The following is an 11,748-nucleotide window of genomic DNA, read 5'->3' as shown; positions in this document are numbered from 1 at the left end:
AAAAGATCAAATTTGTTCAAAACACGGAAGCCAATCTTTGACCCCTTAGAGAACAGTTCTAGGGAGAAACTGCATTAGCAGTACATATCTATTTGAAGAATTATTAAGTATTTATTTATGAAGAATAGGTTTCTGTGGGAAGGTATATACATAAGATATACATATTTTTTTACTATAAACATTTTGTATATATATATTTGAGTCTTTTTTGCTATATACATGTTGTGTAAAGCCATCTCTTCTTTGTATGTGCATTGACAAAAAAAATTGAAACAATTTCAGGAACTACTGATACAATTGTGAAAAAGCTCCAATAGTAAACAATTTTTTAAATTATTACAATAAATAATACATTTCTGGATAAACCAGCTGCTCGTCATGATCGTCAAAACAAGGTAAGAGCAAATCAAAAAAGAGAAAACCTTCAGATATTTATTCAAAAACAAATGATTTTTTTTTTTATTATTTATTATCCAACAAGCCCCATGTGAGAGAGACAAAGTCAGACAGATTAGAAGACCGACGTATGAAGACAGAGGTAAATGAGTTACTGACATACTAGTAACGTTCAACGAAAACAACAGTTAAAATCCCCCTCATAGTACGTTCCATGTGCAACTAATCCTACCGGATTATCGTCAATGGTTACCGTACATAAAGCTCTATAGACTGCCAAAGACGACAATTGATTTCATCATGATACCCCTCAAGCTATTACGCATTTCATAAACCTCAGCTAGACTCATGTACTAACGATGATGATGATGATGATTTCAAACATGATAAAGATGATGACAAGGTGCAAAAGTAGTTAGTGACATTGCCTCATGGAAAGGTCTTATAGGACGATTCTGTTATTAAAATAAACCAGAACAAACCATTAGTGCACTAAATGGTAGGGCTATGTAAGGCAAATTTCACTAGATAGCGTTGACGCGACAGTGGTAAGGCAAAACAAATTGGTGGGGACGGAGTTGGGGGTTGGAGGGGTGACACCCCACTCGCTATCTGGTGTTACCGGACTAACGCTCAAATGCATTTCTGAACGTTTGTGTTAAAGGGTCTTTGATGGAGCTCATTGGAATGCATGGATGGCAGACACAGTAGCTCCAGTGCTGCCCCTCCTCCTCCTGCACCTCCCTCATGAGTGGCAGGAAGGATGGCCTGCCAGGAAAGTCTTCCAGGCGAGCACGGCAGTATGCCTTCACCTTGAGTGGGAAGAGGGGGCACTGTGGATAACACCATGGGTATATTGGGAACACCAGTCTGGGCGTGTGTGCTTGTTGTGATTATGTGTGTTTGTGTGCATTATGTCTTGTGGCAGATTGTATCAGGGCTCTGATACTACGGACGATGGCAGTGGTGGAGCTCACAGCTTGGGCTGGTTGGCCAGCTTCTTCTTCAGGTTCTCAGCAATCTTGTCCAGGAACTCAAAGGTGTTGAGGTAGTCTGCACGCGTCACACTGGAGACAGGAGATGTCGGACATAGGGCAGGAGATGGAGATAGGAGACAGGTGTTTTGGGGGGGGGGGGTGAGAACATTAAATTAGACAATTCTATCACAAAACAGGTGAAACAAAAACTGAAATCAGTGAATGATTTTTTATGAAGACCACACACTACAAAACCAATGAAAGCCAAAGGCACAGCGTGTGTGAACTTCGGTTCACAGTATTTTTCAGCTTGTTTCGTACATGACTCAAGTCTCTATTGAAGGCGGCTCACCCTGAGAGTCCTTTGATGCAGATGGCCAGGTCCTTGGTCATGAAGCCCGCCTCGATGGTCTCGATGCAGACGGCCTCCAGGGACTCAGAGAACACCCGGAGCTCCACGTTGCTGTCAAGCTTGGCCCTGTGGAGCAGCCCCCGCGTCCACGCAAAGATGGAGGCTGGAAGGCCACACACACACACACACACACACACACACACACACACAGACACACACACACACACACACAAGATTGGCATGAGAAACATATTCATTTACCGTTTTTTTGGATCAGAGCCTTGTGGGATTTCAATCGTTGAACTATAAAGGGACTCTTGGGCCCAAAATAACATTTTTATTTTATGTTTCTATCTTGAGCCTGGGCCATTAACTATTTCCCTCGGGAACAATAGAGAAAGAGTCAATTAAAGCCATATGACTTGGTCATGGTTCAAACGGTCTGCGGCATCGTTCATTGTTCTTCTACAACCTAAGCGAAGAGCTTGGCTTGTCGGCAACCAGTCCTGCCATCATAAGAATGGGGTCATTAGACCAGGGTTTATGTGATTTGTCCCTTTGTTGTCACGTGGTCCTTGTGTACAGTTCAGGTTCTGTCGCTCTTTCTGTGTCTTGTGTCCTTGGACTGAAGGTATCCTTGTTTTAATAATTGGATCTGGTTTTAAGCTGCCTTTCGAGGGACTCCGGTTTACAATTAGCCTCTTTTGCTGGCCGGGATGTTTGCCCGTAATGTAATCAACGTGCACCGTCCTGGTCAAATTAAACAAAATGCAAATCCAAGGGCGTAGGAACCGGGGGGGACGGAGGGGACGTGTCCCCTCCAATATTGGAGACAGGCGCATCTGTCCCACCTAAAAATTATACCGGGGGGAGAAAAATATTTTATTTTATTTTGAAAGCGCAACACAGCGTCTTGTCACCGCTTCTTATTCTAAAAAGCTGGATGATTGAGCAATTAAAGAACTGATTTGATATTTATCAGTTCATTACTGCCATTCAAAACGTGTTTTCCTTTACATTTAAAAATGTACCTTTTTAGTAGAATAAAATATATTTGTGAATTTTTTTCAGTGTAGTTAATTGATGACATATTTCTGTATTTCAAACCATTAACGGATCTGTCAGGTTTCCGATATGTGTCCCCCCCCCCAATGTTAAACTCATTCCTACGCCCCTGCGCAGATCCCCCCGGCGTCCTCGTCTAGCCCATGCTTTGGCCTGCCCCCTGGTGCCCCCTTACCGATGGGGTTGGTGGAGGTCTCCCTGCCCCCCTGGTGCCCCCTTACCGATGGGGTTGGTGGAGGTCTCCCTGCCCCCCTGGTGCCCCCTTACCGATGGGGTTGGTGGAGGTCTCCCTGACCCCCTGGTGCCCCCTTACCGATGGGGTTGGTGGAGGTCTCCCTGCCCCCCTGGTGCCCCCTTACCGATGGGGTTGGTGGAGGTCTCCCTGACCCCCTGGTTCCCCCTTACCGATGGGGTTGGTGGAGGTCTCCCTGCCCCCCTGGTGCCCCCTTACCGATGGGGTTGGTGGAGGTCTCCCTGCCCCCCTGGTGCCCCCTTACCGATGGGGTTGGTGGAGGTCTCCCTGACCCCCTGGTGCCCCCTTACCGATGGGGTTGGTGGAGGTCTCCCTGCCCCCCTGGTGCCCCCTTACCGATGGGGTTGGTGGAGGTCTCCCTGACCCCCTGGTGCCCCCTTACCGATGGGGTTGGTGGAGGTCTCCCTGCCCCCCTGGTGCCCCCTTACCGATGGGGTTGGTGGAGGTCTCCTTGCCCTGCTGGTGCTGCCTGTAGTGGCGGGTCACCGTGCCGTGGGCCGCTTCAGATTCTACCGTCTTCCCATCCGGACAGAGCAGCACGCTGGTCATCATGCCTAGCGAGCCGTAGCCTGGAGACACACACACATTGGTATAAGAGTATTGATGTCCACAGAATCGACTATACAGCAGATTAATATGAGAAGATGCAAACTAATTGAATAATAGTAGTCGGTAGTATGTACAAGTGATACAGTACAAACATTGCACACAAACTAATCCCTGGTGCACGCACGCGAGCCTATTACCACAATGGAACAGACCTTGGCGAAACAGAACGTCCCGAATTTTGCATCATTATATTTATGATTAAATTGGTTCCAGATCCGACTGGTTCTGGCAGCAGGCGGGCGCATACTGCAGCGGTCAAAAGGCCATGCGCCGCTTCAGGTTGGCCCTTGAGCCGGCTCGTCCAGCGAATACATTAAATGGCGAGCTTATCCCTGTGCCTACCTTGGGCCACGGAGTCCGACTGCACGTCTCCGTCGTAGTTCTTGCAGGCCCAGATGAAGCCGCCGTCGGACTTCATGCATTGGGCCACCATGTCGTCGATGAGCCGGTGCTCGTACCAGATGCCCTTGGCCTCAAACTGGGCGCGGTACTCTCTGAAAACCAACACAGCTCACAGTTTAGCATGTGTGTCTGATTGTCGGGGTTTTTTGTGTCTGATTGTCTGTGTGTGTGTCTGATTGTCCGTGTCTGATTATCTGTGTCTGATTGTCTGTGTGTGTGTGTGTGTGTGTCTGTGTGTGTTTCTGTGTCTGATGGTTCATGTGTCTGAGTCTGATTGTCTGTCTAAGACAGTTTGGTCGTAGAGAGGATATCGTCAAAGGTTTGAAGTATGACTAGCCAAAAGGTCTGTTTGCAGGAGTGTGCGTTTCCCGTACTTTTCGTAGATCTCCTGGAAGATATCTTTGAAGCGCCCGTCGTATTTCTTTAGGATGGTGTTCTTGGTGCTCAGGTAGAGCGGCCAGCCTTTGGTGATGCCCATCTGGAAGGAGCTGTGTGCAAAGTCCTTGATGGAGCTGTCAGTGTTGTACATCCCCAGGGCCACTCCACCGGATTCTGGAGGCAGAGACAGAGAGACTTAAAGGTGCTGTAGGGGTAACATATAAGAGGAGCAGAAGAGAGCCAGATTAAACAACCCCCAAAATATGGCCCATCCCTGTCCGCTCCCTATTCTCAATTGAGAAGGGTTGCAGGCAAGACGGACTCCCCGAACACTTCAGGGAAGCGATTGTCTGATTGGTCAGAAATGATCCGGGAGCTGCTTCAATCGTTATGTGCAGTGCATTTCAAATAGCGAACTAAAGTGTGTTGTCCCAACGTTTTAAAAAAGGTTAACTAAGTCTACTGCTAGAAAACCGTTTAACACTAATCCCAACTAATCCAAAAGGCATGTAGTGAGGTCTGGGCTTGAAGATACGGCATGTTATCACATGCAGACACATTCCATTACCCATTTAAATTCTACTTCAGGAAAACTGAGCTCACTGTGAGGGCCCCTTGGAATGGCCAGAGTGAACTGGTCATTTCAAGTGAATAAAATAATATTAACAGTACATGCACATTTTTATGCATTGTATCAATCAATTACTGTTCATGACATTACATATTGATTGCCATCGCCATTAAATTAAGATCCACACACACAGGTCTTCTGTCTGCATGAGTCAATGGCTTTACTTATTCTCCTGAGCCCATCTGAGCACTCACTCGTCAGTGAAACCTAATGCTACCTGAGAAGGGCTAGGTTGACACACAAAGGTATACCAACACCAAGCATTTGGACTCTTACCCTTAAACTCGTACACAACGTACTTGACCGGCTCTCCCTTCGCTGGTGTGTAGGTCATCTCCACTTTCCCTGGCCCCGGCACCACAAAGTCTGTGGCCTTGTACTGTAAGACAAAAATTAAAGCATATAAATAACAAGTTAAATTGACTACATGAAGAACGGTAGCCTCTTCATCCTCGGAATTACTACAGTTCGAACATTCATATAAATGACAAACATGAATGAACACTAGAATGAATGAACATTTTAGAAAAATCATTTGAAGCTTAACCGTTGGACCTTAACCGAGTTGGACTAAGATGGGATTTTTCATAACAGTGTTCAACATCGTAACCCAGGTATGACCCCTGAGTTTCATACTAGGAACTGTCTGCAAAACCACTTGGAAATGTAACACCTCAATTTTTTTATATGTATATTGAAAAAAATTCAAATGCTGGCAACTCTTTTTAAAATGTGAAAAATGGCCGGCATAACAATTGATTTTCTGAAACTTCAAGAGATAAGCTGTGATTAAACGATAACTAAAACCAAGATGTGTTTACCAACAGGGATGTGGAATGACACTTCACCTGGATTGCTGACCTTTGAGCATAGCTCTGTTGACTTTAGCTTAACACTGTCAGGGAGCCAGAGGCTACGAGCTGCTGCAGGGTTAATGAAGTCATCGGACCATTGGGGCAGATGGGATACAGTCTGTTCACATGCTAACGTCACTGTGCAAAGGGCGACTTATGAATTGTAATAAATTACTTGGTCTCTCCTGACAGCACATCCCCTCAATGGTATCAGCAAGCTAATCCTTAATGGAAATAGAAAGGGACCCATAGCCTATCATCTACAGCTACTATCTAAAATAACTTCACCACTCCTTATCATTTCATCAACAATCTATGTTTTGATCGTCGTTTGTTTATGCACAGCTGTTATGTGACATTATTAAACAGTATGTGTAAAGTCAATTCACCCCAGCGCGACACAAAACTACAGCAAACACTACGCAGTGTTTTTTCTGTATCTGTGTGAATATTTCGCACGTATATTGCACTAATGTGAATGGACCTTCACCTGGCAATAAAGCTTATGTGAAATGTATACGACGTATATAAGGTCATGATTTAACGCCTCTTGGAGGTCAGGCCAAACATAAAGTGTTATTCCACTGCACTCTATTCTGCTCTGTGTGTGGTTCATTTGTAGCTCATCCACAGGCCCGTCCAGCCCCCCCCCCCCACCTGATCTCCGTGGGCGTGCCTGCCGATGATGATGGGCTTCACCCAGCCCGGCACCAGCCGGGGGATGTTCTTGCAGATGATGGCCTCCCGGAACACGGTGCCGCCCAGGATGTTGCGGATGGTGCCGTTGGGCGAGCGCCACATCTGCTTCAGCTTGAACTCCTCCACGCGGTTCTCGTCGGGCGTGATGGTGGCGCACTTGATGCCCACGTTGTAGCGCTGCACCGCCTCCGCCGCCTCCACCGTCACACGGTCGTCCGTGGCGTCGCGGCTCTCCATGCCCAGGTCGTAGCTGGGGGCGGGAGGAGGATGGGGGTCAACAACGGGGGGTGAGGGGGATTGGGGGATGTGAGGTTTTACTTTTTGGTGATGGATGGGTACACAATAATAAGTGCTTGAAAATTGTGCATTGTGATACTGATATGCTGATACATATCAGTAACAGCAAATGGTGATACTGATATGACGCATGCTGATATGCTGTGCTGTAGAAAAGAGCCTTCTAGCTCGGGCTAATCAGTGTGTTTTTATCATAGCACCTTTCTGGTCTGCTTTACAACTTGGTTACCAAATGGCAGCCATGAACTTGAAGGCATTCTTAACCTTTCACCCAAATAGCCCTGCCCCCTCAGCCACAACAATGTAGGAACCAACAACGGTGATATATCAATATCACCATTTGCTGTTACTGATATGTATCAGCATACATATACACACACACACACACACACACACACACACACACACACACACACACACACACACACACACACACACACACACACACACACACACACACACACACACACACATACATATATATATATATATATATATGGGCGCATGTGTGTGCGCCCGCTTGTGCATTTGTGTGAATAAAAAAAGGAAAATATAATTTGTCTCAATTAGGGAGGTCAGCTACAAGCTCTAAACTTTTTCTTTAGCTTATTAACCAAAAGCACTTTACGAGGAACCAAGACTGTAAACTGAAACCACATTTAAATCAGTTATATGGGGCCCTAGTAAAACACACAATTTTTTAGGGTCAAGAGTTAATTGAGCGTTTAATGCAGTGATTACACCCAAACCGTCTGCTGACACAATCCAACAAAAAGTCACACACATGCCCGTCCACCCTTGTGATACATTTCCCTGGAGGAGATCCGCCATAAAGTTTCAATTATTTCCACTTTGACCCGACATGCCACATGACCCCACGCACCAACAAATAGATTTACAGCACAGTCGAAAAAGACAGAGGTTTGTTTGTGTTTTAAAAGTGCCTTGGACACGCTTACGATGTCCGACCACGTCCCGAGGGAATGCTCCTTAATTCCAGCAATATATCACGTAACCAACAGAAAAATAGCCCATACAAATACACATATGCATATTTTGCATTACTTCTTTGGCATAAAAGGCATTATTCCCTTGAGCCTTCTCTTCACTCCCACCATATCTCCAGGGCAGTCAGGAGAGGTTAATCCTACTAATAGGACATCTTGTGCCCGGGGGATTCTGCTGGAGGCTGACAAACACTTACATCTCTCTATTTCCTTAACATATTTACCCTGCTTTTTAAAATAATACTCCAAGTAGTTGTTGACACAATGTGCTTTGCAATAGTCGTCTTATCAATGGATTTCATGCCCTGTGTTGCCACATACACACACAGTACCTGTGAGACCTGTTTTACGTGTCTTGGGTACTGGTGATGAATATGTGTAAGCCACCAAACCCTTCCCCCTATCTAGTATGACTTAATAGACACTGCAGAACAGGTCAAGGGTTTGCTGTAACAACCTGGGAACAGGTTGTGACAGCATGGCTCTTCTTCATTGCATGTGGTCTACTTAGGCACCCAGCAGTGGTGCAGTGTTGTTGGTTACCTGTGCATGTCCAGCTCCAGGTATGGAAAGATGAGCTTCTCCTTAATGAGCTCCCAGATGACCCGAGTCATCTCGTCTCCTTGCATCTCCACCACAGACCCCGCCTTGATCTTCTGGGACATCTTGGGAGCTGGCGGGGGGGAGAGGGATAGTGTTTATATAGCTTATGGCTATTTGAATAAGTTAAGTTAAACAAAACCAAAAGAGGCTGGAGGAATATGAATAGGACATTTTATTACATGAGAAAAACATGCAAGTTTACGTAAACCGGTGCAACAGTGTAATTGCGCAACGTCACGGGTGTATCTGGAATGAATGAACTTCATTCAAAGAGACCGTCTAAAAGAGCAATGACTCAACATTGCTAACTTTTGGTCGAAACCGCATAATAACTGTCAAAAAAAGTATATTTACAGGCATTTCTATTTGGATAATATATGCATCCTACTTTTTGTTTAAAAAAAACAGCTATAAACTGTAAAATAGTTAGTAATTTCATGCAAGGTTAATGCAACCCGTGTTTACGGATTGTAATGTATCAATTTAATAGAACATGCAGTTACATGACTGGAAACTTTGTTGAAGAAGAATCAGTATTCAATATCTCTTGTGTTGCATAACTCTTGGATAGGGCGATCGTATGATGGGGAGGGGACTGCACCACGACGGTCAAGAAGTTCAGGGTCGGTACGAAATGTTACACCATCACCAAAATAAAAAAAATCACTATCGTTACATATCAAAATAAACATATGGACAAAATACATATACAAAAACATACGTAAGACAAGGGAGCTTGATCAAGATAGGGGTCCAAAGGGTTTGAAAATGAGGGATGGGACGCACCACACAATAGATAAGACAGTCTTCAATTTGCATTACTGGTTTATGCATACAAAGTTTTTCGGATAAACCGAATGCATTATAGTAATTAATTCGAGTACAAGATGAACAATAGGAGCAACTATTCAGACGTCGTAGGATTAGGTCACGTACCCGGTACACTCCTGTCACGTCATCATTTCGATATGCTATAGGCTCATGTAAACAACCATTGCAACATGTAAATGTACCTACCTTTTTCGTTTAATTATACTGAAGAGTGTCGGTGAATGGTCGAACGAGGCACTGATGACTTGGCGTCTACACAGGACTGAAGAGTGCAAAGAGGCGATATAATAACACAGCTTCCGCGATCGCTCTCCAAATCCAATGACATAATCTCAACCAATTAGAAACATTCTTTACGTTCCACTGACTAATGAAATGAGACCACACCATTGTATGGGAGGGGCTTGCTGAGGAAACTACTGCAATTGGCCGGTTGTGCAGCACTCAAAAAACAAATTATTAATTTCTGGGCAGAAGCGCAAACCTACAGCAGAATGAAAATGGACTTTAATACTTCAACATGTGTGATCTTTTTTTTGTATGCATCGTAATACACATTGTAGATTAACACGACGTTAATTTAAAAAGTTCATTATTAATGTTAATATTAAACATAATTTGCCTATTCTACCTGACAGATTAGATAAATTACGACGACTGTGACATAATTATAAATGTCAATGGCACGTATCTATGCTAAGTGTCAAATTTGTAATTTCAAGAACGTGTGATGTAACAGATGACTGAACGCGTTCCTTGTCATCCCAATGCACTTCTCAGTAACGGCCACCAGATGGCGAAAATCCCTCGGTAAATGCATAAGGTGTGAGTTCAGCGCTCTGCTGCTGGATTTGCAAATTACAATTATATAGGATTGCTCCGATTTCAATTCAATTTAGAATTTGTCTACCTACCCTTTACACACAAGCGTGCAGATTAACTATACTAGTTAAGCTTCTGAATGAGATAGGCCTGCTTTATCAGTGTAAAAATTGTTTTCGTCACCGACTTTCACTTGAATTTCACCTAAAGTGGAGGGAAATCAATTGGATTTATACTAGAACAACATGTTATATCCACAGAGGCTATTCCATTGTCCCCTATCTCTGTCCCATTATAGCCTGTCTGTTATTTTTTAGCCTTAAGGTGTTTAATGAGTTCATCGGACAATAGTTTTTTTTATAGTCTACCGCTTCTTTTCGAAGTCTTACTACACGCACAAAGGTAATTCCCATGCTTTGAAACGACAGCATGTCATACCCCTCCTCCATTCACAGGATCAGTTCACAACCCTGGAAGAAAGAGTCTCACAACGTCACGTGATACGGCATCTGCTCTCGGTAACTAAGATGACTGAGACGAGCAAGAGAGAGAGGGAGAGAGAGAGAGTAGGAGGAGAGAAAGGGGGAAGACGAGGAGGAGCTTGCCGCTTCTATACCGTTTCAACCGAGCAACATCAGCACCGAAACTTGCTGCCTGACTCTCCGCATCTCTCCATCACACCAGTTCTTCTATTAACTATTGCTGTAGTACTCACTCACTAAGCCATACAGGCTGATCATTGTTGTTTTAAGTCATTTTTTTTCTCCCCCCCCCCCCCCCCCTCCCTATACTTGCAATGCGCTCAGCTTAGTTTTTTTTTTCCATTGTTCAGGGTTGTTCAGGGCTCATTTGAACGGATATGGTCACAACCCCGCCGTCTCAAAGTGGAGCCACCGCGCGTTACTCGGATTGGCGCGCTCCTCCAGGGGCTGGGATGCGCGCCAGGCACCTCTCGGTTCCTCCCGGGGTTCGGGTCTGACCAGGACTCCAGCGCTGGCCCCGGGCGGAGAGCCAGGAGAAGTCAGTCGACCCGAAGCAGGATGCCGGTGATGAGAGGGCTGCTGGCCCCGCAGAACACCTTCCTGGATACCATCGCCACCCGCTTCGATGGCACCCGTAAGTCACTGACTAACCAGAGCGATGCAGGCTGTTCTCGTCTTGTTAGTTTATTGGGGGGGTTTAATATCCGAAAACTACTTTACCTGCTTATATAAAGGCATTTGAGTCATCGAGAAAGCACATTTGATCATTCAAATCAATTCAGATTATATGTTTTTGTCCGCAGACAAGTTAGTGCGCTTTGTGTGCATGTGAGCACCTTGTTTATTATATGTTTTGTGCGCAGCCAAGAGAGCGCGCTTTGTCTGCATGTTTGCACCTAGTTTATTCACAGTTCTGGTCCATCGTAAGTAAATGTTGCCGTAGGACTACCACAGGGACCATTAAGATTTCTAAATGTTTTGCATAACATTTTGGCATACCTATTCTACATCTCCATGTAGGCCTACTACTTTAGGAAACAATATTACAAATCTCAGATGCGGGAATAAATGTGTTATACGGTGTGATATT

The 11,748-nt window shown here is 44.9% G+C and overlaps 2 protein-coding genes across 2 annotated transcripts in view; one reads left to right on the top strand and one right to left on the bottom strand.

Annotated features, from left to right (window-relative positions):
* Window positions 1-411: 411 nt before the first annotated feature.
* On the bottom strand, window positions 412-9,677 carry idh1 (isocitrate dehydrogenase (NADP(+)) 1). The gene is made up of 9 exons (XM_079733336.1): window positions 9,541-9,677; window positions 8,464-8,593; window positions 6,575-6,866; window positions 5,340-5,442; window positions 4,429-4,606; window positions 3,995-4,146; window positions 3,472-3,612; window positions 1,726-1,888; window positions 412-1,463 (listed from the first exon to the last, which is right to left on the bottom strand). The coding sequence occupies exons 2-9, from the start codon at window positions 8,583-8,585 to the stop codon at window positions 1,370-1,372; spliced, it is 1,245 nt and encodes a 414-aa protein (XP_079589462.1). The 5' UTR covers window positions 8,586-8,593; window positions 9,541-9,677; the 3' UTR covers window positions 412-1,369.
* A 1,383-nt stretch (window positions 9,678-11,060) lies between these two features.
* Window positions 11,061-11,748, top strand: part of kcnh3 (potassium voltage-gated channel, subfamily H (eag-related), member 3) — a gene marked incomplete at its 3' end in the record, with an annotated part of 91,127 nt that continues 90,439 nt past the window's right edge. The window contains exon 1 of the mRNA XM_079733331.1: window positions 11,061-11,292. Coding sequence (XP_079589457.1) covers window positions 11,217-11,292 — 76 coding nt within the window. The 5' untranslated portion in view covers window positions 11,061-11,216. The remainder of the gene's footprint in view (window positions 11,293-11,748) is intronic.

Source organism: Pollachius pollachius (genome assembly GCF_949987615.1).
Source record: "Pollachius pollachius genome assembly, chromosome: 3".
NCBI lineage: Eukaryota > Metazoa > Chordata > Actinopteri > Gadiformes > Gadidae > Pollachius > Pollachius pollachius.
This window is presented reverse-complemented; position numbering and strand designations above follow the sequence as displayed.